Below are 25,458 nucleotides of genomic sequence, written 5' to 3' on the forward strand. Positions count from 1 at the left end.
CACCCCTACTTCTAAGCTGTGGACCCTTTGGAACAATTACATTCCTTCTCAGAGAGTCCAATCCCCCATACCCACTGTGGGGAATAAATGTACCATTTGTACCTAATGCTGACATTGTAGTGGAAAAGCAGCCACCGCAGAGAGTGTGAAACATACGAGTCTCGAATGTGTGAAGAAAACTTCTTAAATCAGACACCGAGGCGCACACCTGTAATTTCAGCAGCTCTGGAGGCTGAGGCAGGAGGGTCGCAAGTTCAAAGCCAGCCTCAGCAACAGCGAGACGCTAAGCAACTCAGTGAGACCCTGTCTCTAAATAAAATACAAAATAGGGCTGGGGATGTGGCTTACTGGTTGAGTGGCCCTGAGTTCAATCCCTGATACCAAAAAAACACTTATAGAAAACTTTATGGACACTAACATGTCTATATTTTTATTTATTATTCGTTCTACTTATTTATTAACATGTATATTTGTCGTGAGGGGGCAAAGTTGCGATGTATGCAGCCGAGGGGGAGAAATAAAGAATGTCCACGTGCTTCTGCTCTTTTTAATGTTTTACTCACTCAAATACTCAATATAATTTTGCTCTATAGGTTCTTAATCAAGAAAGTGACAATCCCATGGGGCTGGGGATGTGGCTCAAGAGGTAGCGCGCTCACCTGGCATGTGTGCGGCCCGGGTTTGATCCTCAGCACCACATACCAACAAAGATGTTGTGTCTGCCGAAAACTAAAAAAAAAAGAAAATATTAAAAAATTTTCTCTCTCTCTTCTCTCTTAAAAAAAAAAAAAAAAAAAAGAAAGAAAGCAACAATCCCTAATGCTAGGCACTGCAATAGACATAACCAATGCACAGTAAACAATTCTAGATTAATTAATTCACAGCAAACAATTCTAGATTAATTCTAAGCACTGCAAACATGCTTAACCATGATAGGCTCATGACAGACATTCCCTCTGCGTACTAAACTCAAAAGTCTCAAGCCTTGAGCTTTACATCTAGCAGATGCACACTCACTCACTCACTCAGACAGCAGCAATCAGGTCCGGAACCAAGGCAGGCTTTTCCTGTCGTGGAGTGGACAACCAGTTGAGGAGGGGACCATATGGAGAAGTTGCGGCTCTCACCAAGGTCCAGATGAGGCGGTAGAGTTTGAGGGTGGTGGAGGATCATGCAGAGGATCAGAAAACAATGACAAGTGATGGGATGTCAGTCCTGGTCCTCTTCAGGCTCTCCAGCTCAGTGCTGGCTGAATCCCTGTTCATCAGCTCTATTATTTATACCACATTTGGGGGCTTTTGACCCCCCTTTCAATCCTTATCAGTTACCACCGGATTTCTCCATGACATCATTTATCCTGGGGTCAGAAACATCTGGTCTGGTGGTCTCCATCCTGATCTTTCTCTCTTATCAGGTGAGGACAGCCTGCCAGAGACTTCACTCTGTTTATCAGGGTGAAGGGAAGTGACTTGTCTGAGGGCCGCATTGGAGGGCTCTGTTAGATGTGCCTGGTGAGACTGCAGGTTTCAAACTGGAGTTTTTAAAATGGAGTTGCTTAGGCTCAGGCCTAAGGCCATCCTCATGATATCTCACGTCATTTTCTCATTAAAAAAAAAAATCCGTTTAATTAAATTTAATTAATTAAAACTTTTTTTGTTGTTCTTTATTCTTTGGATTTTTTTTTAACTGGGGTTGTGGCTCAGTGGTAGAGTGCTCACCTAGTATGCATAAGGCACTTTTGGTTCAATCCTCAGCACCACATAAATATTAAATAAAGATATTGTGTCAACCTAAAAAGCTAAAAAATAAATATATTTTTTAAAGGTGAAAGATATATGTAATCTTTTTTTTTTTTAATATTTCTTTATTTTAGTTTTCAGCGGACGCAACATCTTTGTATGTGGGGCTGAGGATTGAACCTGGGCCACACGCATACCAGGCGAGCGCGCTACCTCTTGAGCCACACCCCCAGCCCCTAAAAAATAAATATTGAAAAAAATATATATATATGGTACTTGCGTATGGGCACTGAGACAGGAGGATGGCAAGTTCAAGGCCAGTAGCAGCAACTTAGAGGCCCTAAGCAACTTAGTGAGATTCTATCTCAAAATAAAAAGGGCTGGGGATGTGGCTCAGTGGTTAAGCGCCCTTAGGTTCAATTTCTGGTACCAAAAATAAACAAACAGACACAAATAAATAATGACTCCAGTTGCTGGAGTGATGGCCTAGCACACACAGGCTCTAGATTCAGTCCCCAACACAGAGGATAAAAAAAAATAGAAGCAGCAGCAACTACGGCAGGCAGAGTACTCGCTCCCAAATATGTCCCCACAGTAATTTCCTCAACCTGGGTATATATTAGTTTAAATGGCAAAAATGAAGCTTTGAAGATGAATTTAAACTAAGGATCTTAAAATAGTCGATTATTCTGCATAATCCAGGTGGACCCTTGGGCACCTGGACAAGAGTCCTTTTAAGTGAAAGAGGGAGGTGGGGAATCAGAGAAGGACATGTGACAATTGTAGCTGACATGGGCTTGAGGGGATTATGAACTTTAAAGATGGTCAAAAGCCTGCTGTGCTGGTGCAAGCCTATAATGCCAGCTAATCCCAGCTACTCAGGAGGCAGAAGGACTGGAAATTCAAGGCCAATTTGGGCAGTTTAGCAAGACCCTGTTTCAAAATTAAAAATTTTTAGAAAAGGGCTGGTAGATCAGTTGCCCAGCATGTATGAGACCCCAGATTCCATCCCCAGTACCACACATAGAAAAAAATAAAGGTGATAAGAAATGAAGCTTCTAGAACCTGGAATCAATTCGTCCCTAGAATCTCAGAAGACTCTACAGTTCCTCAGAGAATTTCAGAGAATCTAGAATTCCCAGAAGATGCTTAATCTCAGCCTAGGGAGATGCATGTTGGACTTCTGATTTCCTGAACTGTAGGATAATTGTCTGGGTTGCACCTTGTGGCAAGGAGGGTGCTGAGGATGTGGGAGGTCCTGGGTTTGAGCTCCAGCTGCTGCAAAAATTAAAAATAAGCCAGGCATGGTGTCACACACCTGTAATCCCAGAAGTTTGGGAGGCTGAGGCAGGAGGATCTTGAATTCAAAGCCAGCCTCAGCAATTTAGCAAGGCACTAAGCATCTCAGAGAGACCCTGTCTCTAAAAAAATACAAAATAGAGCTGGATATGGCTTAGTGGTTAAGTGCCCCTGAGTTCAATCCCCAATACCAATTAAATAAATAAAAGTAAAATACATTTTTTTTCTTTTTTGAGTGCCATGGATTGAACTCAAGAGCACTCAACCACTGAGCCTCATCCCCAGCCCTATTTTATATTTTATTTATTTTTTTGGTACCAGGGACTAAACTCAGGGACACTCAACCACTGAGCCACATCTCCAGCCCTATTTTTTTTTTTTTTGTATTTTATTTAGAGACAGGGTCTCACTGAGTTGTTTAGTGCCTAGCTTTTTGCTGAGGCTGGCTTTGAACTTGAGATCCTCCTACTTCAGCCTCTGTGTTAAGTCATCAAATTGATGGTTTTGTTACAGCAACCATAGGAAACTCATACAGATGCTAGTTCAGGAGTTGGACAAGCTGTTCGTTGTTCACAGACTTTGAGATGATGGGCATGTTATTTCTCTCTCAGCTTCATTTACTGCATCTGTCCAATAAACTTAATGGTAGGATCAATCTCACAAAGAAGTTGCTGTACAGATTAAAATTGAGGTCAATTCTGTGACTTTATTTATTTATTTTTGATACTGGGCCTGAACCCAGGGATGCTCTATCACTAAGCTGCATCCGCAGCCCTTTTATTTTTTGTCTGGAGACCTTGAACTCAAGGTCCTCAACCTCAGCTGAGATTACAGGCATACACCACTGCGTCTGGCAACTGTATAATATTTTAGAAGATTGCCTGGCACATGGCAAACGTCAGGAAAGTCAGGAAAATGGGGACATGAGTACTGTTTTGATGGTATCTTCTAGCATGCTTGCAGAGATTTGTTCAGCCAATTCCCCATCTGGCAGGTTTTGGATTGGGCTCAATTAAAAACCATTAGTATTTTCCACTCTCTTCCCTTCAACCCCACCCAGTAAGGTTCTTAAGAGCTAATGGAACCCATAGATGGCAAGGTCAATGTTCCCTCTTATGTTTCCTGAGAGCCCACAAGGCCAGGACTGAAGCCAACCCCGTCCCAGGTGCCCCTCTGTATTTTTAGCTTCATCTCACAGAGGGGTGATTCATGTTCACCAGCCAGGTCCTGCCGCCACACCCCTGGCACCAAATCCTCACTGTTTCCCTGAGTGAAAGAGCTGTCTGAGACCACCCCAGTATCTCCCTTCCTAGTGTGGCCTTGTCATGCTCAGACACCCTCAGTGGCTCCTACTTGACCAGTCACACCTAGATTGGGGATGGGCCTCCTTGGTGACAGGTAAATTGCACTTCCTCCCTGAGCTTTCTTTCCTCTGCCTTCTCTGTGTTGATAGTCTCCATTTTGGCAAAGAGTCTGAAAGGTCTTGAGACCTCCTGGGTCAACACTGACTTTTCTTTTCTTTTTTTTTTCTTTCTTTGTGGTGCTAAGGATTGAACCCAGGATCTTATGCATGTTAGGCAAGCGCTCTACCTCTGCTACCCCGCAACCTTTTTTTTTTTTTTTTTTTTTTTTGAGATAGGGTCTTTCTGAGTAGTCCAGGTTGGCTTCAAACTTGTGCTCCTCCTGCCTTAGCTTCCCCGAGTTGCTGTATAAACAAAAGCTTGATCCTTGTCTCCAAAGCCAATTAATGCCAATTTAATAATGAGAAAAAGGGGAAAAAGTTGTTTTATTGTTTTGCTAGCAAAGGAGAAACACTGGGGGCTCCAGGCCCAGAGGCTGTGAATCTGCCCATCTGGGGGAACAACAGGGGGATTTTAAAAGACCTATTCAAAGGCTACTTTTCTGGTGTGAGCTGATGGTGTGGTGTGTTAGGATTCACTTGTTAATTTGGGAGATATTCACTTCCTAGATCCTCTAGCTGACATCTCCCTCCTGTTGAGCCCAGGTTATCTTGTTCCCTGCCTCAGGGTAGCCGGAGAGGGAGTAGAGGAAAAGGAAAACATCCCTTTTAAAAATAAGCCTCAGAGCTATATTCAAAAGGTGAAGTGGGCCACTGTTACAGCTGGACCACAGGCATGTGCCACTACCGAGTCCCCCACCCCTGTGGCAGCCTGTAGATAGATACTCCAGCTAACACCAAAAACTTCTGGTAATCCCTTATCTCTCCTCCCACATGCCTTGCTGGTCTCACTTCCTATCACACGGTAGATGTTTCTCCTGTTTTCCTTCTCATACTTGTATTACTTCTGTTTTTTATATATTTGCATGATTAATCCATGTGGAATTTATTTTGCTATGCGTTTGGGGGTGGGGTTAAGTTTATTTTTCCTCCAAATATGCATCAAGGCTACTGACCAAAGAATTTGCCCTCTCCTTGAAGACTGAGAATTCTACCTTTGTCATATATTAAATTATTTTAAGTAAAAAATATCCAGAAACTAACTTTTTTGTTGTTGTTTGTGTTTTTTTTGTCCTGGGGATGGATCCTGGGACCTTGAGAGTGCTAGGCAAGCATTCTTTCACCGAGCTACACCCTAGTCCTTCACAAATTTGTTTTTAAAATATGTGTACCTTGGGCTGGGACTGTAGCTCAGTGGCAGAGCACTTGCCTAATGTGTGAGGCACTGGGTTTGATCCTCAGCATCACATAAAAAATTAAATAAATAAAATAAAAGGCATTCTGTCCATCTGCAACTACAAAAATGTGTGTGTATGTACCTTTAGCCCTGAATAGTGGCACAGTCCTCTAATCTTGGTTACTGGTGGGGGCAGATACTGAAGTTAGAGGATGACAAATTCAAGGCCAGCCTGGGCAATATAGTGAGACCTTGATTCAAAATAAAAACAAAAAGGACTGGGGGTTGTGGCTCAGTGGTAGAGTGCTGGCTTAGCATGCAGGAGGCACTGGGTTCCATCCTCAGCACCACATAAATGTAAAATAAAGATATTGTAATAATTAAGAATAATTATTTAAAAAAAAAAAAGGCTGAGGATATAGCTCAGTGGTAAAGTGCACCTGGGTTCAATCTCTAATACATTTAAAAACAAAACAACCTTGCACAATGATGACTCTAAGCTGTATTTCTCAGTCTTAGTTCTATGTGTATGGATTATATATTGTGCTTATTCATTCATCAAGCCCTTACTGAGGTCCTGTTTTATGCGGTGTGCTATGCTGGTCACTGGAGACAGAGCTAAGAACAAAAGAGACAACTTCCTGCACATTTCAGCCAGGAGACAAAGGGGCACACACTCAACAACCAATAAGTAAAAGACAGTGACAACAGACAACATTTAAAAGGCAGTGGAGCTGGCTCAGAAACAAGCACACACTTGGTCCTAGCTACTTGGGATGTTAAGGCAGGAGGATCTCTTGAGCCCAGAGGTTTCAAGGTCAACTGTGGCAACGTACTGAGACCCTGGCTATATAAAATGTTAAAATAAAATGAATGTGAGAGATAGAAGAGAAAGGGGCCCTGTTTTTTCTGTTTGTTTATTTGCTTATTTATTTTTTGTGGTAGTGAGGATGAACCCAGGACCTCGTGCTCACTAGGAATGTGCTCTAGCACTGAGCTATACTGTTTAGATAAGTTGGGCAGAGGAGACCTCTCCAAGGAGACACCTTAGCAGAGGCCCAAGGAGGTGCTACACGTAGACATCTGGAAAAAGAGTTTCTATGCGGAGGGAACAGAATCGCCAGTACAAGGGCCCCGAGGTGTCTGGTGGGGATTTTCTGGTACAGTCAGGAGGCTGGTGAGAATGCTCAGAGCAAGCCAAGGGTCCAGTGGAAGGAGCCGAGGGCCAAGAAGAGGCCATGATGAAGATTTCCGCTTTTCCTCAGAGCAACGTGGAGGCCACCGAGGGTTCTGAGCAGAGGAGGGTGCACTCTGATTTAGGAGCCTGCTGTAGAGAAGACAGACTGGAGCCTGGGTGAGCGCAGGTCTGTCAGGTGGAGGTGCCTGCAAGGGTCCAGGAAGGAAATGACCTGCTGTGTGACAGGGTAGGGAGCGGGAGGGGGATGAGGAAAGCTTGGTTCTGGAAGGGTCTGAAGGCAGGGCAGGTGTGTCCAGAGGGGGCTCCCAGGTTTCTGGCCTGAGCATCTGGAAGGATGGAGCGGCCAATTACTATGTCTGGGCAGATTGAGGGACAATCATGGGTTCAAACTTGACCTTGCTGAGCATGAAGTGGCAGTGAGACCGCCATGTGGGGTGAGGGGAGGGAGGTGCCTCACAAATGTGGGGTGAGACCCGGGTGAGGAAGCAGACATTTGGAGTTGTCAGTGAGGACCCTGTAGGTGAGTTTGAGTGTCCTCCACGGACAGGTAGCCAGGAACAGATGAGGCTTGTGGCCTGGGACCAGCCTGATATCTGTCCACTGCTCAGACTGGGTGGGGTGGGACCAGCTGGCCTTAGGGCTGGCAGGGACTTCAGGAACCACAGGGTTTCTTTGGGAGCCCTGGTCACCCAAGGGCATGGCTTGGCGCCTTGGGCCTCGCCTGTTTGCTGAAGCCTGTGGTCCAGGGGTCAGGCGGGGCCTCCTTAGCTGGAGGCCAACAAGGGAGGTGGCATTTTCTCTAGGGGGCAAAAACTAAGTCAGTGACCAGAGCCCCCCCGCCCCCCCAGGGTGTTTCACTGAGGTAGCAACTGCTACAGTTATGGAACACCAAATGTAGGAATCTCACCACACTGACTGCAGACCTCCCATTGCTGAAGACACCCCCACAGGGACTGTATAATACCATGATAACTTGTGGTGGGCTGTTCTGTGAACAACTGTCCTCAGAGGGTAGACTGGGAGGCCTTGTTGGGTGGTGGATCTGCAGTCCAAGCTAGTGGGAGGCTGAGAGAGGAGAATTGCTGGGGCCCCGGAGGGAGATCCTGTCTCAAAAAAGAAAAAGACTAAAATAAATAAAACTCCTTCACCGGTCTGAGTTTTCTATCCCAGTACTTCACAGTTGGTTGTTGGGGCCCAGCCATCAGCCTCAGTTTCTACACCTGCAGAATGGAACGGTGGAGGCGCCTCTTTAGGGTTGGAAACTCTTCCTGGCGGTGTCGCTAGGTGGGTGGCAGCAGGGTGGGCTCAGGCCCCAGGGTGAAGCCACCGGGTTCCCGGGTGGGGGCTGGGCCGGTGTGGGGGGCGGGGAGGGCTAAATCCGGCGGTTGGTGAGTGGCGGGAGCAGCTGCTGCCCGGATCGGCCCCCTCTTCCGTCCCTCCCCTCCGTCCCTTGGCTCGGGCCGGTCTGACCGGTTTGGGCCGCCCAGCCTGGCACTCGGCTGGGAGGAGCCGCCGCCAGTCGCTCGCTCGCTGGCTCCGGGTCTCTCTCGGGACGTCTGCGCGTCCAGACCCCGGGACTGCGAGGGCGCGGGAGCTGGCGGGCGCCGTCGGGGCCCGGCGCCCGCAGGCATGGGGGGCGATCGGCAGGATTACTACGGGAAGCACGGTAGGCTGAGCCCCGTCCCGCGCCCCGGGGCTGGCGCCTTGGAAGGCGCAGCCGGGGGACCTCGGGGACGGGAGGAAAGACCACTAGAGGCAGGAGCGGAATGGTAGATCTCTGCCTGAGCCCCCCATCCCCTGCCAGCCTCCCTCACCCCAGTTCTGTCCAGAGCTGCCTCTCATTCGTGCCTCCAAACCCCCTTCCCCTAAGGACCTGCTTCCGTAGCCCCTTCCGCTGCAGAAGCCCCCTGCCCCCATGTCACCTTGAACCTTCCCTTTCTGCCAGGTTCCCTTCCTGGTGTTCCACCTCTGGTCAGCGGCCAGCTGATAATCTCGCTGATAACTATGAGGGGCTCTCCCGCCCCGGGCAGTGGTATGCACTGACTGGGGACTTGGGTGTGGTGGCCTGGAGGTACAGTGGTGCCAAAAATTTGCACTAGCGTTCTAAATTTTACTCCTGCCCACGCAAAGCACACCTACGGTCATCTGGGGCAATGGGTTTTGCAGCCTGTTTTTAGTTCAGATTTTCTGACCTACCTAACTTAATCCTGTTGACTTTCAGGAACTCCCCAGAAGTACGATCCTACCTTCAAAGGACCCATTTACAACAGGTAAGGGCTCTGGAATCCTGGCAGCAGGCGATGCTACTCCTGCTTATACCACCCCAACTCTTGTTTCTGCTCTCCTCCCTTCTGTTCTCCAGTAGACTGGTAATAAATATTTGCAACCTGATGGAAGGACTGATTTCTGTAATATACAAAGAAGACTTTACAGATTTTTTTTTTTTTTGTGGAATCCAGGGGCACTCTACTACTGAGCTATGTGTCCACCTCTTTTTATTTTATTATTATTTTTGTTTCGAGACAGTATCTCACTAAGTAGCTTTGATGAGGGCGACCTTAAACTTTTTGTGATTCTCCTGCCTCAGCCTCATGTCTCTGGATTACATATGTGCACCACTGCACCTGACTAGATTTCTTCATCTCCACATCTTTTTTTTTTTTTTTTGATAGTGGGGATCAACTTTTCCATTGAACTACACTTCCAACTTTTTTTTTTTTTTTTTTTTTTTTTTTTTTTTTTTTTTTTTTTAAAGAGAGAGTGAGAGAGAGGGGGACAGAGAGAGAGAGAGAATTTTAACATTTATTTATTCTTAGTTCTTGGCGGACACAACATCTTTGTTGGTATGTGGTGCTGCTGAGGATCGAACCCGGGCCGCACGCATGCTAGGCGAGCGCGCTACCGCTTGAGCCACATCCCCAGCCCCTACACTTCCAACTTTGCAAATGGATTTTAAGAATAAACAAATGATGGGATCAGATCATTGGCAGGAGAAGAAGTACTGAAGATAATGAACTTAAGAAAAAATGCTGAACTTCAGGAAAAAATAAAATAATGTAATTTAAAAGAATAACAGATTGTATTTCCCCCTCAGAGATTAGCACAGATAAAAGATTGACACATATTCTGCTCTGAAATTAATTGGTGCAGTCTTTATTTTAATCAATTTATTTTTTGCAATACTAGGGATCCAACCTGGCTGGGATCTTGCAAATGGCTAGGCAAGTATTCTACCACTGAGCTACATTCCTAGCCCTGATCTTTTATTTTGAGGTAGATTCTCACTAAATTGCTCAAACTGACTTTGAATTTGAGATCCTCTTGCCTCAGCCTCCAGAATAGCTGGGATTACAGGTTTGCACCACCAAGCCCTGCTAGTCTTTATTTATTTTTGAGATAGGGTCTTGCCATATTCCCCAGTCTGGCCTAAACTCCTAGGCTCAAGTGATCCTCCTGGGTAATGGGGACTACAGATTCATACATCTATAACTGGCTGGTACAGTTTTTTGGGGGAGGTAATTGAAAATGTAAAGTTTCTATTTTCTTTTACCTCCTGGTACTAGGGATTGAACTCAGGAGTGCTCTACTACTGAGTTACACCCCCAAACTCTTTTTCTGTTTTATGACAGGGTCTCTCTAAATTGCCTAGGCTGGCCTTGAACTTGTGATCCTCCTACCTCACCCTCCTGAGTCTCTGGGATTACAGGTGTGCACCACTGTGCCCAACTGGAATATAAAATTTTCTTAATGTAAATTTCTTGGTTCCCAAACCTTTAATTCTTTTTTTTTTTTTTTTTTTAGAGAGAGAGAATTCCAATATTTATTTTTCAGTTTTCGGCAGACACAACATCTTTGTTGGTATGTGGTGCTGAGGATTGAACCTGGGCCGCACGCATGCCAGGCGAGTGCGCCACCGCTTGAGCCACATCCCCTGACCCCTTTAATTCTTTTTAAAAATTTTTTGGTGGGGCTGGGGATGTGGCTCAAGCGGTAGCCCTGGCGTGCGTGCGGCCCGGGTTCGATCCTCCAGCACCACATACAAACAAAGATGTTGTGTCCGCCAATAACTAATAAACAAATAAATATTAAAAAAAAGAATTTTTTTTGGTTTTGGTTTGTTTGTTTTTTGCGGTGTTGGGGATGGACCCCAAAGCCAGGAGCATGCTAGGCAATCACCCTACCACTGAGCTTCACTCACTACCCCCCAAATTTTAATTTTAGGGAAAAAAATTTCCAATAAACCTTGCACACATGCTCAAAATGTTATTAGAAATTGCTGGTAAAGATGTAGTAAAATTGGGGTTGAGGATGTGGCTCAAGCGGTAGTGCGCTCGCCTGGCATGGGTGTGGCCCGGGTTCGATCCTCAGCACCACATACCAACAAAGATGTTGTGTCTGCCAAAATCTGAAAAATAAATATTAAAAAAATTATCTCTCTCTCTCTCTTAAAAAAAAATGTGGTAAAATAACCAGGTGGAGTGGTACATGCCTCTAATCCTAGCCACTCAGGAGGTTGAGGCAGGAGGATGGCAAATTCGAGGCCAGCCTTGGCAACTTAGTGAGACCCTAAACAATTTAGTGAGACCCTGTCTCAAAATATAAAATAAAAGATAAAAAGGACTGGAGATGTGACTCAGTGGTAAAGTGTCCCTGTGTTCAATTCCCAGTACCTAAAGAAGAAAAAGGAGATGATGTGGGGAAATGAACACTGAAGCACGAGAGAGCTTCACATTGCTGTCATAACCCTCTTTCGAGGACAGCGCAGCATTTAGATATCAAAACGTAAAATGCACATACCCTTTGGCACAGCATTCAAGCTACTCAGGAAAATGTATATCATGCGTGGAAACAGGTACATAAGGGCCAGTGGACCCTTGCCCTGACACTCTTCCTCTGTTCCAGGGGTTGCACGGATGTCATCTGCTGTGTGCTGCTTCTTCTGGCCATTGTGGGTTATGTGGCCGTGGGCATCATAGGTGAGTAGAGGAGCCCTTAGGAGAAGGTGGATTCTAGGGTGGGAGGGGACAGTGCAGCCTCTGGGGCAGGGGGAAGGCTGCTGCTCAAAGGTGGCCGAATCCCTCCACAGCTTGGACCCATGGGGACCCTCGAAAGGTGATCTATCCTACTGACAGCCGCGGGGAGTTCTGCGGGCAGAAAGGCACAAAAAATGCGTGAGTGGGCTTCCCCTGCTGGGCAGAAGAAGGGCTTCATAAGAACAGGGGGTGGTTCTGGGCTTTCCCCGTCCTGTCCATTATTAATCCAGTCCACAAGTACAGTCATCCCTCAGCACCCAAGGGTGGTTTCTTCCAGGACCCCCTGCAAAATGATTGGACGCTCCAGTCTCCCAATAAAGGGAATAGTATTTGCTCAGGATCAAGGCACATCCTTCAGTAGACCTCAGCACCTCTCATCATGTAAGATGATTTCGAGTGCACAATACAGTATAAATGCTACATAAACGTTAGTGTACCGTGCTGTTTAGAGAATAACAAGAAAGGCAAGTCTCTACTTCTTCCTTTTTTTTTGCATGTGCAAGTGGTGGGGACCCAGCCAGGGCTTCAAGTTTGCACCATCTACCACAGAGCCATGCCCTCCGTCTCTGAGCCTCCTTTTCTTCTGTTTTGAGTTTGACGATCTAAGACCTGAACAGAGTATGGATAGTGTCTGTCATGGAACAACTGCTGCGAGATTTTATTTTTGTTCATTTGTTTTTACGGAGGATTGAACCCAGGGACTCTCTACCACTGAGCCACATCTCTAGTCCTTTTTCATTTTTATCTTGAGATGGAATCTTGCTAAGTTGCCCCGGCTGAACTTGAACTTACCATCCTCCTGCCCAGTACCCCAAGTCGTTGGGACGACAGAGGCCTGGCTTCTGGTTTTCATTGGTTGTTTTCATAAAGATTTTTATGTGTGTGTCAGGGGTTGAGAAGCCTTGACTATTTATTTCCATTCTCCCTTCTCCAACCCTAGGAACAAACCCTTCCTATTCTACTTCAACATTGTGAAGTGTGCCAGCCCTCTGGTCCTGCTGGAATTCCAGTGTCCCACCCCACAGGTAACTTGTCCCCACCTCTCCACTTTGCTCTTCTAGTTCACTTTCTGTGCCCCATAAATGTGGGGTGGAACCTGGTCCCTAAGTGGGGATCTGCTGTCTGTCTTGACTATGTCTGCTCTCGTCTTTCTGCCCCCAGATCTGTGTGGAGAAATGCCCCGACCGCTACCTCACCTTCCTGAGTGCCCGAAATAGTCGGGACTTCGAGTACTACAAGCAGTTCTGTGTTCCTGGCTTCCAGAACAATAAGGTGAGCAGGAAGCTGCCCTGGGCGCTCAGGCATGCATCTAGTGGTGCCAGCCTGGGGGATTGCCTCTTCCCTCTCTCTCTTGGCAGGGTCTGGCAGAAGTGCTTCGAGATGGTGACTGCCCTGCTGTTCTCACCCCCAGCAAACCCTGTGAGTCTGGAGTTCCATAAGGCCAGGCTGGGGTGGAGGAGGGTCTGCAGGGCTCAGCCTGACAGCTCGTGTCCCCTGTTGCCTCCAGTGGCCCGGCGCTGCTTCCCAGCCATCCATGCCCGCAAAGGGGTCCTCATGGTGGGCAACGAGACGACCTATGAAGATGGGCACGGCTCTCGGAAGAACATCACAGAACTGGTGGAGGGTGCCAAGTAAGGATCGAGGCCCCCCACATGGGTGTCATACTGCCCTGGCTGGGAGAGGGCATACCCTGGGCCGGGAGGGGTTCTGTCCTGAGCCTCTCCTATCTTCCCCCAGAAAGGCCAATGGCGTTCTGGAGGCACGACAGCTGGCCATGCGGATATTTGAAGATTATACCGTCTCTTGGTACTGGATTGTCATGTGAGTTAGAGGGAAGGTGGCTCTCCCCTGGCTGCCCCATCTGAGGCTCTTGTAGGATAGGATCTTCTAATGTCCCTATTTTATCCCCCAGAGGCCTGGTCATCGCCATGGTGCTGAGCCTCCTTTTCATCATCCTGCTGCGCTTCTTGGCTGGCATTATGGTCTGGGTGATGATCGTCATGGTGATTCTGGTGCTGGGCTATGGTGTGTCTCCCCCCCTCTGTATCCACCCTTGCCTACAGTCTATAGAATGCCCATGCCCTTCGGTGCCCTCAATAGGGAATGGGTTCAATCCAGCTCTCTGGCACTGGGGTTGCGGCTCTTTGGTAGAGTACTTACTAGGATGTGCAGTCCCCTTGTGTTCAGTCCCCAGTGCCACAAACAAGAACCAGACTAAGGGCTGGGGTTGCAGCTCAGTGTTAGAGCCCCTGCCTAGCATAGCCAAAGCCCTGGATTTCTTCCCCAGGACTGCTCAAAACAAACAAATATTCCCCAAATCTCTGGCTATTTGTAGCTTTCTAAACTAGGACCTAGGTCAGCATTTTGTCAACACCAAAAGACATTCTCAAGAAGGCTTTTTAGGGCTGGGGATGTGGCTCAAGCGGTAGCGCGCTCGCCTGGCATGCGTGCGGCCCGGGTTCGATCCTCAGCACCACATACCAACAAAGATGTTGTGTCCGCCAAGAACTGAAAAATAAATATTAACATTCTCTCTGTCTCCTCTCTCACTCTCTCTTTGAAAAAAAAAAAAAAAAAAAAATTAAAAAAAAAAAAAAAAAAAAAAAAAAAGAAGGCTTTTTAGCACCAGGGAAAGGGTACCTACACTAGCAGGGGATCAAATTCTGGCTCTGTCACTTCCTAGTTCTGTGTCCTTGGGCAAGTGACTAAGCCTCACTGAGCCTCAATTTCTTTCTTCATATTATGGGGATAATTAGTATTTACTGGTTTAGAGGCTTAATGAGAAGGAGACAATGTGAGGATAAAATCAGGGGAAGGGCTTGTTTAGAGCAGGACTTTGGAATTTGGAGGCTTCACTCCCAAACCAGTGCTTCATATGCTGATGCTTCACTTCAACTTGCTTGGTGTGTCCTCCCATCTGAGGACACAGTATCCAAATGTTCAGGTTAATAGTGGTTTCTGGTTGGGTGCTGGCATTTTAAGTGACTTGATTTGTTCTTAATAACTGTACTTACATTTTTATTTATAATTTAGTTTTTGCGGTGCTGGGGATGGAACCAAGGGCCTTGTCCATGCCAGGAAAGCCTTCTACCACCACACTGCACCCTTGTTCTACAATTTTTGTTTTACAAAGAGCTAAGGGGTACAGGCAAGGCATCAAGATCACAAGTTCCAGGCCAGCCTCAGCAACTTAGGCCCTAAGCATCTTAGTGAGACCCTGTTTCAAAATTAAAAATAAAGAAAAGGGGGGATGGGTGGGGATGTGGCTTAGTGGTTAAGCGCCCCTGGGTTCAATTCCTGGTACCAGAAAAAGGAAAAGAAAAAGAAAATGTGGTATATCTACACAATGGAGTTGGTGGGCTGAGGTGGTGATTCTGTGCAGGAATATTTCACTGCTACATGGAGTATGCCCGGCTGCGTGGGGAGGCCGGCTCTGATGTCTCCCTGGTGGACCTTGGCTTCCAGACAGACCTCCGGGTGTACTTGCACTTACGGCAGACCTGGATGGCCTTCAGTGAGTTGAAGCCCCCTAATCCTGCCTCTGGTGGAGCCTGGGTGATAGTGGGGAGCCCAAACGGCTCATCCTCGGCCTCTTACAGTGATCATTCTGAGCATTCTTGAAGTGGTCATCATCTTGCTGCTCATCTTTCTCCGGAAGAGAATTCTCATCGCCATTGCACTCATCAAAGAAGCCAGCAGGTGGGGTCCAGCACACGAGGGGACCTGGCTGGGTTTTTCCCTAAGTCTCTTCAGGTCTTGATGTCTCTCTGTCTCTGCTCTTCCCCAGGGCTGTGGGATACGTTATGTGCTCCCTGCTGTACCCTCTGGTCACCTTCTTCCTGCTGTGTCTTTGCATCGCATACTGGGCCAGCACTGCTGTGTATCCATCTCCAGACCCCATTTCTGACAGCCTGGGGGACAGGGCTGGATCATGGTGGTGATGGAGGTGGTGGTGGGGGTGTGTATCCTTTCTCATAAGCCCCTAGGGTTCCCAGGCCCAGATTTCAAGTTCCTTAATGAGCCTCTAGCTTCCTGTCCACTTCTAATGAAGCTGTCTATAAGATTTTGGATGATGCCACCTGCTCACTAGCTGGGAAAACCTGCAACCCTGAGGTGGGTGTTCCCCGGGTAGGGAGGGCTGGTATTGCGCCAGCAGCCCTCAGACATTTTGAAACCTCTCATCCCTACTTGGAGATCATATGGCAGACATTTGGCACCTGCTGTTTACACTGTACTGGGTATCAGTGACATGGAGTCGAAGACACCCCCAAGCCTGGATCTGGCAACTTTTCTGAACAAACTGGGAAGTGATACACTTGGCCTTTCCCCCATTTTGGGTGCTGAACTACACCCTTTTCTCCACCGCCATGATGACTGTTCTTGTTTTTAGAACCACTTCTTGTGTTCCACGAGCCCCTATCATGAACTCCCAATTCCTTGATGGCACTCTGATCCTCATGACTTCTGTCTTATTCCATGGTCTAACCTGACTGGCCACTCAGTGATGCCCGGAGCCCAACTGAACTCCTGGCCCCTGTATTTTGACTTGGTCTTGTGTCCCTCTCCCAGACCTTCCCTTCCTCCAATGAATCCCGCCTATGCCCCAACGCGCATTGCCAGTTCGCCTTCTATGGCGGTGAGTCCGGCTACCACCGCGCGCTGCTGGGCCTGCAGATCTTCAATGCCTTCATGTTCTTTTGGCTGGCCAACTTCGTGCTGGCGCTGGGCCAGGTCACACTGGCTGGGGCATTTGCCTCCTACTACTGGGCCATGCGCAAGCCAGACGACCTGCCAGCCTTCCCGCTCTTCTCTGCCTTTGGCCGGGCACTCAGGTAGTGCAGGGCTGGGGATGGATTGGGGTGGAGGTGTTCTGGCCAGCTGCTGACCATCCCCTCTGCCCACAGGTACCACACAGGATCCTTGGCCTTTGGCGCTCTCATTCTGGCCATTGTGCAGATCATCCGAGTGATTCTTGAGTATTTGGATCAGCGCCTGAAAGGTGTGGTCCCGCCACAGCTGTTATTGTCTCTTGCTGGGGGAGGGAGTATGTGAGGAGCCGGGGATTCCTTCTTGCTTGGTGGTGGGTGGAAAAAAGTGATGGGACCATAATTGGTTTGTGCCTATTGGGGTGGGGAGCTGGGGGGCTAAAGTGATTGGTTCCCAAGGGGCGGGTCCAAGAGGCCTGAGGAACCATTGGCTCCTGCAAGGAGGGCGGGATGAGGATGGGATGGAGGTGGGAGGCTTCTGCTTGGGCTTAGGGGCGGGGCCTGTGCAGCAGTGTGTGTATGGGGATTAAGGTTCTTGGGGGCGGGGCTAAAGAGCTTTACAATTGGCTCATTCATTAGGGGCGGGGCCAAGGACTCTTGAATTTCCATCCACTTTTGCATCCCTTTCTTTCTCTTCCAGCTGCGGAGAACAAGTTTGCCAAGTTTCTCATGACCTGTCTCAAGTGTTGCTTTTGGTGCCTGGAGAAGTTCATCAAATTCCTCAACAGGAATGCCTACATCATGGTGAGTGGCCCAGACAGTGGGAGAATGAACTCATCAGCTCTTGCCTGGTGAGTTCCCTACCCAGTGGGCCTGATCCTTCCTCCTCCCTTCCAGATCGCCATCTATGGCACCAACTTCTGCACCTCGGCTAGGAATGCCTTCTTCCTGCTCATGAGAAACATCATCAGGTCAGAGACGACACCTCCCTCCGGTTGCTTCCCTCTCTCCCCAGTCCTTGAGCCAATATTCACACCTGCCCCTCACTGTTCCCTGCAGAGTGGCCGTCCTAGACAAAGTTACCGACTTCCTCTTCCTGTTGGGCAAACTTCTGATCGTGGGCAGTGTGGGTGAGTGCCACTACCCCGCCTGTGATAGTACGGCAGCCTATTGGGAGTGACTTGTGAAATGCCATCATGCTCCATCTCTTCTATGATAAATGTCACCTTGGGGATCTCATTTCCTATAGCCAGAACTCTCAACCATCTTTGTTTTCTTTCCCCTACCTCCAGGAATCCTTGCTTTCTTCTTCTTCACCCATCGGATCAGGATCGTGCAAGATACAGCACCACCTCTCAATTATTACTGGGTCCCAATACTGGTATGGAGATCTTTGGGGACAGATAGAAATCTGGGGATAAGGAGGTATTGGGACATGCTTGGCCTCCTTTGGACAGATGTGGATGAAAGTCAGATGGACTGAATATTTATTCAGCCCATAAACATTTTTGTAGATGTCCTTTCCTTTAGAGGCTTTACAGTTTAGAGGTAAACAGACATTAATTAAGAATTAATATTGGGGGCTGGGGATATAGCTCAGTTGGTAAAGTACTTGCCTTGCATGCACAAAGCCCTGGCTTCAATCCCCAGCATCACAAAAAAATAATAGTAAAAAAGAATTTATTGGGCCAGGCTTGGTGGCACACAATCAATCAATCAATAATAGTACTGGCAAGCCAGGTGAGGTGGCCTAGGCCTGTATTCCCAGTGACTCAGGAGGTGGAGGCAAAAGGATTAAAAATTCAAGGCCAGCCTCAGCAAATTAGCAAGGCTCTATGCAATTTAGTGAGACCCTGTTTCAAAAATGAAAAAAAAAAAAAAAAAAAAAGGCCTAGGATGTAGCTTAGGGGTAGAGTGCTTACCTGGCATGATCAAGACCTGGGGTTTGGTCACCAGAACCTTAAAAAAAAAATACAAATAAAAAAAATAAGAGAATGATATTGGTGAGTGTAAATTGCCATCTGGGACATGTTGTGGCATATTTACACACTATAGGGAATCATTAGGGTCTGTGGTGAAGGATCTGGGTAGGTCAAGGAGTCCAGGTGACTTCATGCAAATGATACTGAATCTGAGATCTGAAGCTGTAGGTGACTGCCAGGCAGAGAGAACAGCAAGTACAGAGGCCCTGAGACAGGACCCTGCACCAGGAGCAGCGAGGAGACCAGTGAGTTGATGTGAGAGTAAGGAGCTAGAGAGGAGGATAAGGAGGTGACAGGGTTGGATGGGTTGAGTCTCCATCCCCAGAGCAGTACAGGCCTTGGGGCCCAGTGACCTAGATTTTTTTTTAATCTTATTTCCTGTATTTGTTCATTCTAGGGTGAGTAACTGGGCAAAGTTTTTAATCTCCCTAAAGTCAACTTCAGTCAACAAATGTTTATCGGACTCCCAAGGCCCTAGGAGTCTCCAAATTGCTAGGGATATAGCAATAAATACATGCATACAGTCTAGTAGTTATTAAACCTATAATTCCCTAAAAACAGGTATGACATTGAAGCTGAATGCAGGCCTGAGGTAGGGTGCATAGTGCCAGGAGAGTCCCAAACAGGGTCTAGGTGTTGGAGGCAACTTCTGGAGTAGGTGGTACTTGAGGACTCGCTATTTAAGCTGAAAGCAGAAAGATGATGGGGCGTGAATTACACTTAAGTAATGTACACAGGCAGCATGTACAAAGGCCATGAGGTTGAAGAAAAAAAGATGTGATACGTGGGCGATGGGATCCTGTCAGCAGTGGTGAGAAGTTGTTCTTCCAAAGAGGGCTTATCAACTGGGGATTGACATGAAGGCAGTCTAGGAAGGGCTTGGTGGGTGGGGCTTGTTCTGGGCAAGAGCTGGGGCAGAAACAAGCCATCTCCCCTCCCCCAGACGGTGATTGTTGGGTCCTACTTGATTGCCCATGGTTTCTTCAGCGTCTACGGCATGTGTGTGGATACGCTATTCCTCTGCTTCTGTGAGTGACCCCTCACCCCAGCCCTCATGGGGCCCCAAATCCCTCCTTCCCGTGGGTCATGCCATCTCCCCGCAGTGGGCACACATCAGTGTTCAGTGCCCTCCGCTTCCCCAGGTTGTCCCTTGTCCCAGGGCCCTAGCATGCCTTCCTGGCTTCCTCACTGCACGGAGCTGCTCCATCCTGTGGTCCCCCAGCCCGGGCTACCGCGGGAACCCTCTGCCCCCGGGTCCCCAGCTCTGGAGCTTCTGGCTTTGTTGGGGGTGGGTCTGTGGCTGCCACTAACTCGGGTCTCTCCGTCTGTCTGTTTTTGTTTTTCTTTTCTCTTCCTCTCCTCCATGCCTGCTGGCTTCCCCGTTCTTCCCCTGCCTCCCTTTCCCCCTCCTTTCCTGACACCCCACTTTCCCCCGCCGGCTCCTGGGGGGCCCAGGTGAGGACCTTGAGAGGAATGACGGCTCTCAGGAGCGACCCTACTTCATGTCGCCCGAGCTGAGAGACATCCTGTTAAAGGGGAGTGCGGAGGAGGGCAAGCAGGAGGAAGTCGAGGACTAGAGAGTGAGGGAGACTGGCCTGGGAGCCGCGTGTCCTCCCGTAGGCTGGGGGAGGTGCATGTGGGGGGGCTCCCTGGCCTGGGAGTGTGGGATCGTGTGGTCCCTTCCCAAGCCCACTGCAGTCTGCCCCTCTGGTCCTAGTGTGTCTTGCTTTCTAACCCTCGGAGGCTTCTCTATGGCCCTCATCCCCTCACCCTGTCCCCAAGGCCCCTGCCTGTGGACTCTCTCTCATGCCACCTGCTCTGGGGCCTCTCTCTGCAGTGGAGGATCTGGAGAGAAACGACGGGTCAGCTGAGAGGCCTTACTTCATGTCTTCCACTCTCAAGAAGCTCTTGAACAAGACCAACAAGAAGGCGGCAGAGTCCTGAAGGCCTGGCCTCCCCTGCCTCTCCAGAGCCCTCCAACTGGGTGCTTGGTCGGCGGCTTGGGTCAGTACCCCCAGCCCATCGGAGTGGCCTGAAGTCCTGTCACTGCCTCTCTGCCCCCTCTTCATGATCTAGTTACTGCCAGTTTCTGGGGACCTGGAGGATCTGGGGTATCTCTTCCCTATGCCAAGGGGTGCTCGGAGTTTCCACAGCAGCCCTGCAAGACTGAGATGACATGAGTCACTTTAGCTCTCACTGACCTGGATGGGGACAAATCCGGTGTAGCCTCTTGACGCCTGGGATGGGAGGTGGCCAGACTTCTGCCAGCTCCTTCATGCTTTCTGTCCTCTTCTTAGACCACAGTGGGAGAACAATGGGAAGGACTGAGATTGTATATGAGAGAGCAGCGGCTAGGCTGAACTTGAGTTCCAAGTTCCCCCTGCCTCTCTAGCCAGGACTGAAACCCATCTCCACGGCTGAACCATTGGCTCAAGGGCCGCCGGATGCATTTCTTTATTATTATTATTTTTTAACTTGGACATTCATTAAAGGGTCTATTAGCTTTTATTCCATCTGTCTCCACAGCTGGGATGGAGCTGCCAGGGAGTGCCTTCATTTGTCCCCACCCTCTACTGGGTGTGGCTGGGCTGGGAGTGTGTGCTTGCAGTAACTAAGTCCCGACTGGAGAGGCCATATTGGGGGGGACTCATTGAGGAGAGCCCTTGATGAGAGGAGATGGGGCCAGATGTTGGGAGTGGCAGCAGGAATTGGGCTTGACCACCAGAGCACGCCAAAAGAGATGCTAATGATGCTTAATGGAAACCTGCTGGCCTGTTGCCTGGCTGGAGAATTGGACCCGATGCCTCCCGCCTCCCGCCCTCGCCCTCGTTTGCCAGTTATTGACACTGCTCTCTTTGTAAGAGAGAAAAGAAACTGTATCCACCTAAGGGATGGTTTTCAGGGGACAGGGGTGGGTGGGGCAGGTGCCCTGAGCTAACAGGGCCCTCTGCCTACTCGCCTACCTTGGGGATCCTTTTGCCAAACTGTTGAATTCAGGGGACCCAGTTGTCTGGTTCCCCCTTTGCCCACCACAAACCCAGCAACCCCTACCCCCACTTCATGCCTTCACCCATGGGCACCATCAGCACTGTCCATCAGGATCCTGGAGAGGGAGGATTCCCAGCCTGTGGTCTCCTGTCTCCGTGCCTGCCACCTGCCATCCCCTTCCTGTCTGCCCAGCTCTATGCATCTGTTAATTGCATTCCAACCACTAATAAAGTGCCTATTGTACAGGTCTGGGCCTGGCATGTTTGTGGGGGGAATGAGAGGATGATGGGGGAACCCCAGCTTCCAGTGCTCTGGGATTCTCAAAGTTGGGGAAGAAGGAAGGGCAGAAAACCCACTGTCTGCTGGCCTTGATCTCCGCCCCAAATTCTTCCATTGAAGCTGCTCAAGTTTCTCCTGGAGGCAGCTGGCTGAAAAATGGCCCTTCTGCTCTGATCCCTGGAGTGCACAAGGCAGCCACCTCCCGTCCACCTCCTCAGTCACAAGTCCTGGGCACATCCCCCAGATCTTTCTCCCAGTGCACCTCACCTGAGGCCCCATAGTCTAGCCCAGCTGCTTTTGATCCGTCTTGCTCCCTGGAGGCTTGCTGCTGCCCCCTGGTGCCAGCTGTTATTGTCTCCAGGCCATCTGCTCTACAAGGTTAGGGTGTTTATTTCCCTCCTCTGGAATTTAGTTATTTTTCCTTTTTCCCTTGCTTATTTCCTTTTCCCCTTCTTTCCTTTCTTCTCTTCTTTTTGTTTATTTATTTTTTGTGGTACCCAGGGCCTTGAGTGTGCTAGGCAAGCTCTCTACTACTCAGCTGCACCCCACTACTGGTTTTTTTTTTTTTTTTTTTGGTACCAGGGATTGAACCAAGGGGTGCTTAACCACTGAGCCACATCCAAGCCCAGGGTCTCACTAAATTGCTTAGGGTCTTGCTAGGTTGCTGAGCCTGGCCTTGAACTTGGGATCCTCCTGCCTCAGTCTCCCAAGCTGCTGAGATTATAGGCATGCACCACATGCTTGGCTCTTCAGTCCCTTTTCCAGACAAGTTTAGCCTCCTGAGTAACTGGGATTACAGGTATGTGCGACCTACCTGTACTTTTGTTTTGGTACCCGGGATTTAATTCAGGGGTACTCACCCACTGAGCCACATCCCCATCCCCAGCCCTATTTTGTATTTTATTTAGAGACAGAGTCTTAGCACCTCCCAGCTGCCGAGGCTGGCTTTGAACTTGCAATTCTGTCTCAGCCTTCCAAGCCACTAGGATTGCAGGCAGGCACCACCGTGCCCGACAATGGACGATTCTTAAGTAACCACTTTTGTGTAACTGTGATGGGTATGCAATCTACAACTTTTGTTTATTTTGTCTGTTTATTTTTAAGTTGTGCTGAAGATTGAACTCAGTGCCTCACTCGTGCTAAGTAAGAGCTCTGCCACTAAGCTACAGCCCCAGCCCTTACAACCTTTTGTTTATGCAAGCATATATTATAACCTTGAGCTACATCTTCAACCCCATTAACCATATTTTGAGTATAGTCATCCCTCAGTATCCATGGAGAATTTATTACAGCTTACTAGGCTACTGAAATTTGCAGATTATCAAATCCCTTACACATAATGATGTAATATGTGAACAGCCTCCCTTAGACTCAATCATCTCTAGGCAACTTGTAATACCAGATGCAATGTAAATGGTATGGAAATAGTTGTTACGCTGTTGTTTAGAGAATGATGACAAGGAAAAAAACTCTGTACTTGTTCATTATAGATGCATTACACAGGGCCATGTGCAAGATAGGCAAAAAGAAAAAAGTTCTACCACTGACCTACAAACCCCAAAATACCTTTTATTTTTTTTAAGTTTTAGGTGGACACAATATCTTTATTTATTTATTTTTTAATGTGGTGCTAAGGATCCAACCCAATGCCTCACACATGCCTGGCGAGCGCACTACCACTTGAGCCACATCCCGAGCCCCTAAAAACATTTTTTTTTCCATATGCTATTGGTTGAATCTGCAGATGCAGAACTTGCAAAAAAAAAAAAAAAAAAGGGCCAACTATCCTTCTTCTTCTGTTGTGCATAGCACCCCACTTCTATTACTCTATATTTTCCAAGGATGAAAGTGAAGGCAGAAAGGTTTGGTGACATGGCTAAAGGATGCCCAGTTGGAAAGGGGCCAAGAAGGGATTTCAGATGAGATAGGTACTTTCAGGGTGGTATGGCTGTAGGCCCAAGAAGGCATTTCAATGCACGCCTCCTCGACTCCAAAGTCCTCAGTCTCTACCCTGTACTGGTACTGACCTCTCTGAATGCTGTCTTTTTTGTTTGTTTGTTTGTTTTTTTAAATGTTTTAAATTTGTTCTAATTAGTTGTATCCTGACTTTTGCCTGGATGATTTGAATCTGGTTTTTCCTCACCTCCAGCTCATATTTCCTTACCTCCAGCTCATCCCTGCCTCCAACATAGCTCCTCACCCCACCTACTTTTTTCCACCTGTCCAGCTTTCAATTCCTATCAGCAATCATCTGGGTCACAGCAGTCCAGCCAAGCAGCTCCCCAGTTCCAGTCCCGCTTCCTAGACACATTGTTTCCCCCTACAGGGGACAGAAGGCTCTTGTGAACCTTCTTGTCATGCCCCCTCTTCAAGAATCCTCCTTCGTAAGATCAAGGCCAGCCTGGGCAACATAGCAAGACTGTGTCTCAAAAAATAAAAAGCACTGGGGATGTAGCTCAGTGGTAAAGTGCTCCTGGGTTCAATCTCCAGGACCAAAAAACAAACCATAAACAAAAGCCAAGGTAACTAACAGGATACTACTACAATGGTCCAAACATTGTGGTGGACTGCACTCAGGTGGTCACACGTGGAATGTGAAAGAAAGCAAGGAGTCAAAGAGGAGGGGTAAGTGAGGGTGGGAAGAGGGAAGGGAAAAAAAAAAGAAAAAGAAAACCAACAAGGCAAGGGTGCAATGTCACAAACTTTCCTTTAGAGGCGCCCACTGCTTGATCCTGATGTGAGCTTGGCATGTGGATTGCATTCTTTGTGTATTCTTGCACTGAAAAGTCAATAAGAGAAGGCTACCCTGAGGGAGCATGAGTTCTGAGACTTCTGATTCTCTGTGCAGTCAGAATGGCACTGGCACTATGGTCCTAAGCCTAAGGATAGCTGCTGAGGAAGAGCTGCAGGTGTGGGGTATGGACAATAATATTTCACAATGCTCAGACAAGGGTGGAAAAACACCCTAATAAAACAGATCTGTCGTCAGGTGCTGTGGTGCACACCTGTAAGACAGGAGACAGGGGGATCAAGAGTTCCAAGCCAGCGTTAGCAAAAGTGAGGTGCTAAGCAACTCAGTGAGACCCTGTCTCTAAATAAAATACAAAATAGGGCTGGGGATGTGACTCAGTGGTCCAGTGCTCCTGAGTTCAATCCCAGGTACCTCCCCCCACAAAACAAAAACAAAAACAAAAAAACCCCCAAAAAACCAGACCTGTCAAACAGATGGTTGATGTGTGTATCTGAACTTCTGATAATTTCAAGCTGGAAGCATGCAAATGATTTTTTTTTTTTTTTGTACGGAGATTGAACCCAGGGGGAGTTTGAGCCACATCGCGGGCCCTTTTCAGTTTTTGAAACTCTCTTGTTAAGTTGCCTAGGCTGTGCTCAAACTTGTCCCTGTCTGAACAGCAAGAGAAGCTAAGATTAGAGGCATGTGCCACTGCACCTGGCTCTATCTTTATGTTATTGGGAATTGAACCCAGGGACACTTTATCACTGAGTTACATCTCCAGATCCATGTTTTTATTTATTTATGTATTTATTTATGTATTTATTTATTTATTTATTCATTTATTTTCTATATGGAGGATTGAAC

At 48.0% G+C, this 25,458-nt stretch overlaps 1 protein-coding gene and 1 long non-coding RNA gene across 4 annotated transcripts in view; one reads left to right on the forward strand and one right to left on the reverse strand.

Annotated features, from left to right (window-relative positions):
- The window catches only part of Slc44a2 (solute carrier family 44 member 2 (CTL2 blood group)), a 32,143-nt gene extending 10,314 nt beyond the window's left edge, over window positions 1–21,829 (forward strand). The window contains exons 1-23 of one of the 3 annotated variants that reach the window (XM_013363331.4): window positions 8,405–8,538; window positions 9,094–9,142; window positions 11,775–11,848; window positions 11,959–12,043; window positions 12,846–12,930; window positions 13,067–13,177; window positions 13,264–13,324; window positions 13,413–13,536; window positions 13,643–13,726; window positions 13,818–13,930; window positions 15,288–15,419; window positions 15,505–15,604; window positions 15,693–15,785; window positions 15,934–16,018; window positions 16,475–16,737; window positions 16,810–16,904; window positions 17,312–17,415; window positions 17,509–17,582; window positions 17,671–17,741; window positions 17,904–17,992; window positions 19,537–19,621; window positions 20,049–20,173; window positions 20,431–21,829. In XM_013363331.4, the coding sequence (XP_013218785.1) occupies window positions 8,502–8,538; window positions 9,094–9,142; window positions 11,775–11,848; window positions 11,959–12,043; window positions 12,846–12,930; window positions 13,067–13,177; window positions 13,264–13,324; window positions 13,413–13,536; window positions 13,643–13,726; window positions 13,818–13,930; window positions 15,288–15,419; window positions 15,505–15,604; window positions 15,693–15,785; window positions 15,934–16,018; window positions 16,475–16,737; window positions 16,810–16,904; window positions 17,312–17,415; window positions 17,509–17,582; window positions 17,671–17,741; window positions 17,904–17,992; window positions 19,537–19,621; window positions 20,049–20,170 (2,136 nt within the window). In that variant the 5' untranslated portion in view covers window positions 8,405–8,501 and the 3' untranslated portion in view covers window positions 20,171–20,173; window positions 20,431–21,829. Of the gene's footprint in view, window positions 1–8,404; window positions 8,539–9,093; window positions 9,143–11,774; window positions 11,849–11,958; window positions 12,044–12,845; window positions 12,931–13,066; window positions 13,178–13,263; window positions 13,325–13,412; window positions 13,537–13,642; window positions 13,727–13,817; window positions 13,931–15,287; window positions 15,420–15,504; window positions 15,605–15,692; window positions 15,786–15,933; window positions 16,019–16,474; window positions 16,738–16,809; window positions 16,905–17,311; window positions 17,416–17,508; window positions 17,583–17,670; window positions 17,742–17,903; window positions 17,993–19,536; window positions 19,622–20,048; window positions 20,174–20,430 lie in introns of those variants that run through there. The other 2 variants (XM_013363332.4, XM_005336137.4) reach the window with 2 other exon arrangements.
- Window positions 5,185–9,001, reverse strand: LOC144372886 (uncharacterized). The gene is made up of 3 exons (XR_013432719.1): window positions 8,795–9,001; window positions 7,780–7,975; window positions 5,185–7,057 (listed from the first exon to the last, which is right to left on the reverse strand). It is a non-coding gene; the product is annotated as an uncharacterized LOC144372886 (long non-coding RNA).
- Window positions 21,830–25,458: the final 3,629 nt, after the last annotated feature.

The sequence above is a fragment of the Ictidomys tridecemlineatus genome, chromosome 2 (assembly GCF_052094955.1).
Source record: "Ictidomys tridecemlineatus isolate mIctTri1 chromosome 2, mIctTri1.hap1, whole genome shotgun sequence".
In the NCBI taxonomy this organism is placed as follows: Eukaryota; Metazoa; Chordata; class Mammalia; order Rodentia; family Sciuridae; genus Ictidomys; species Ictidomys tridecemlineatus.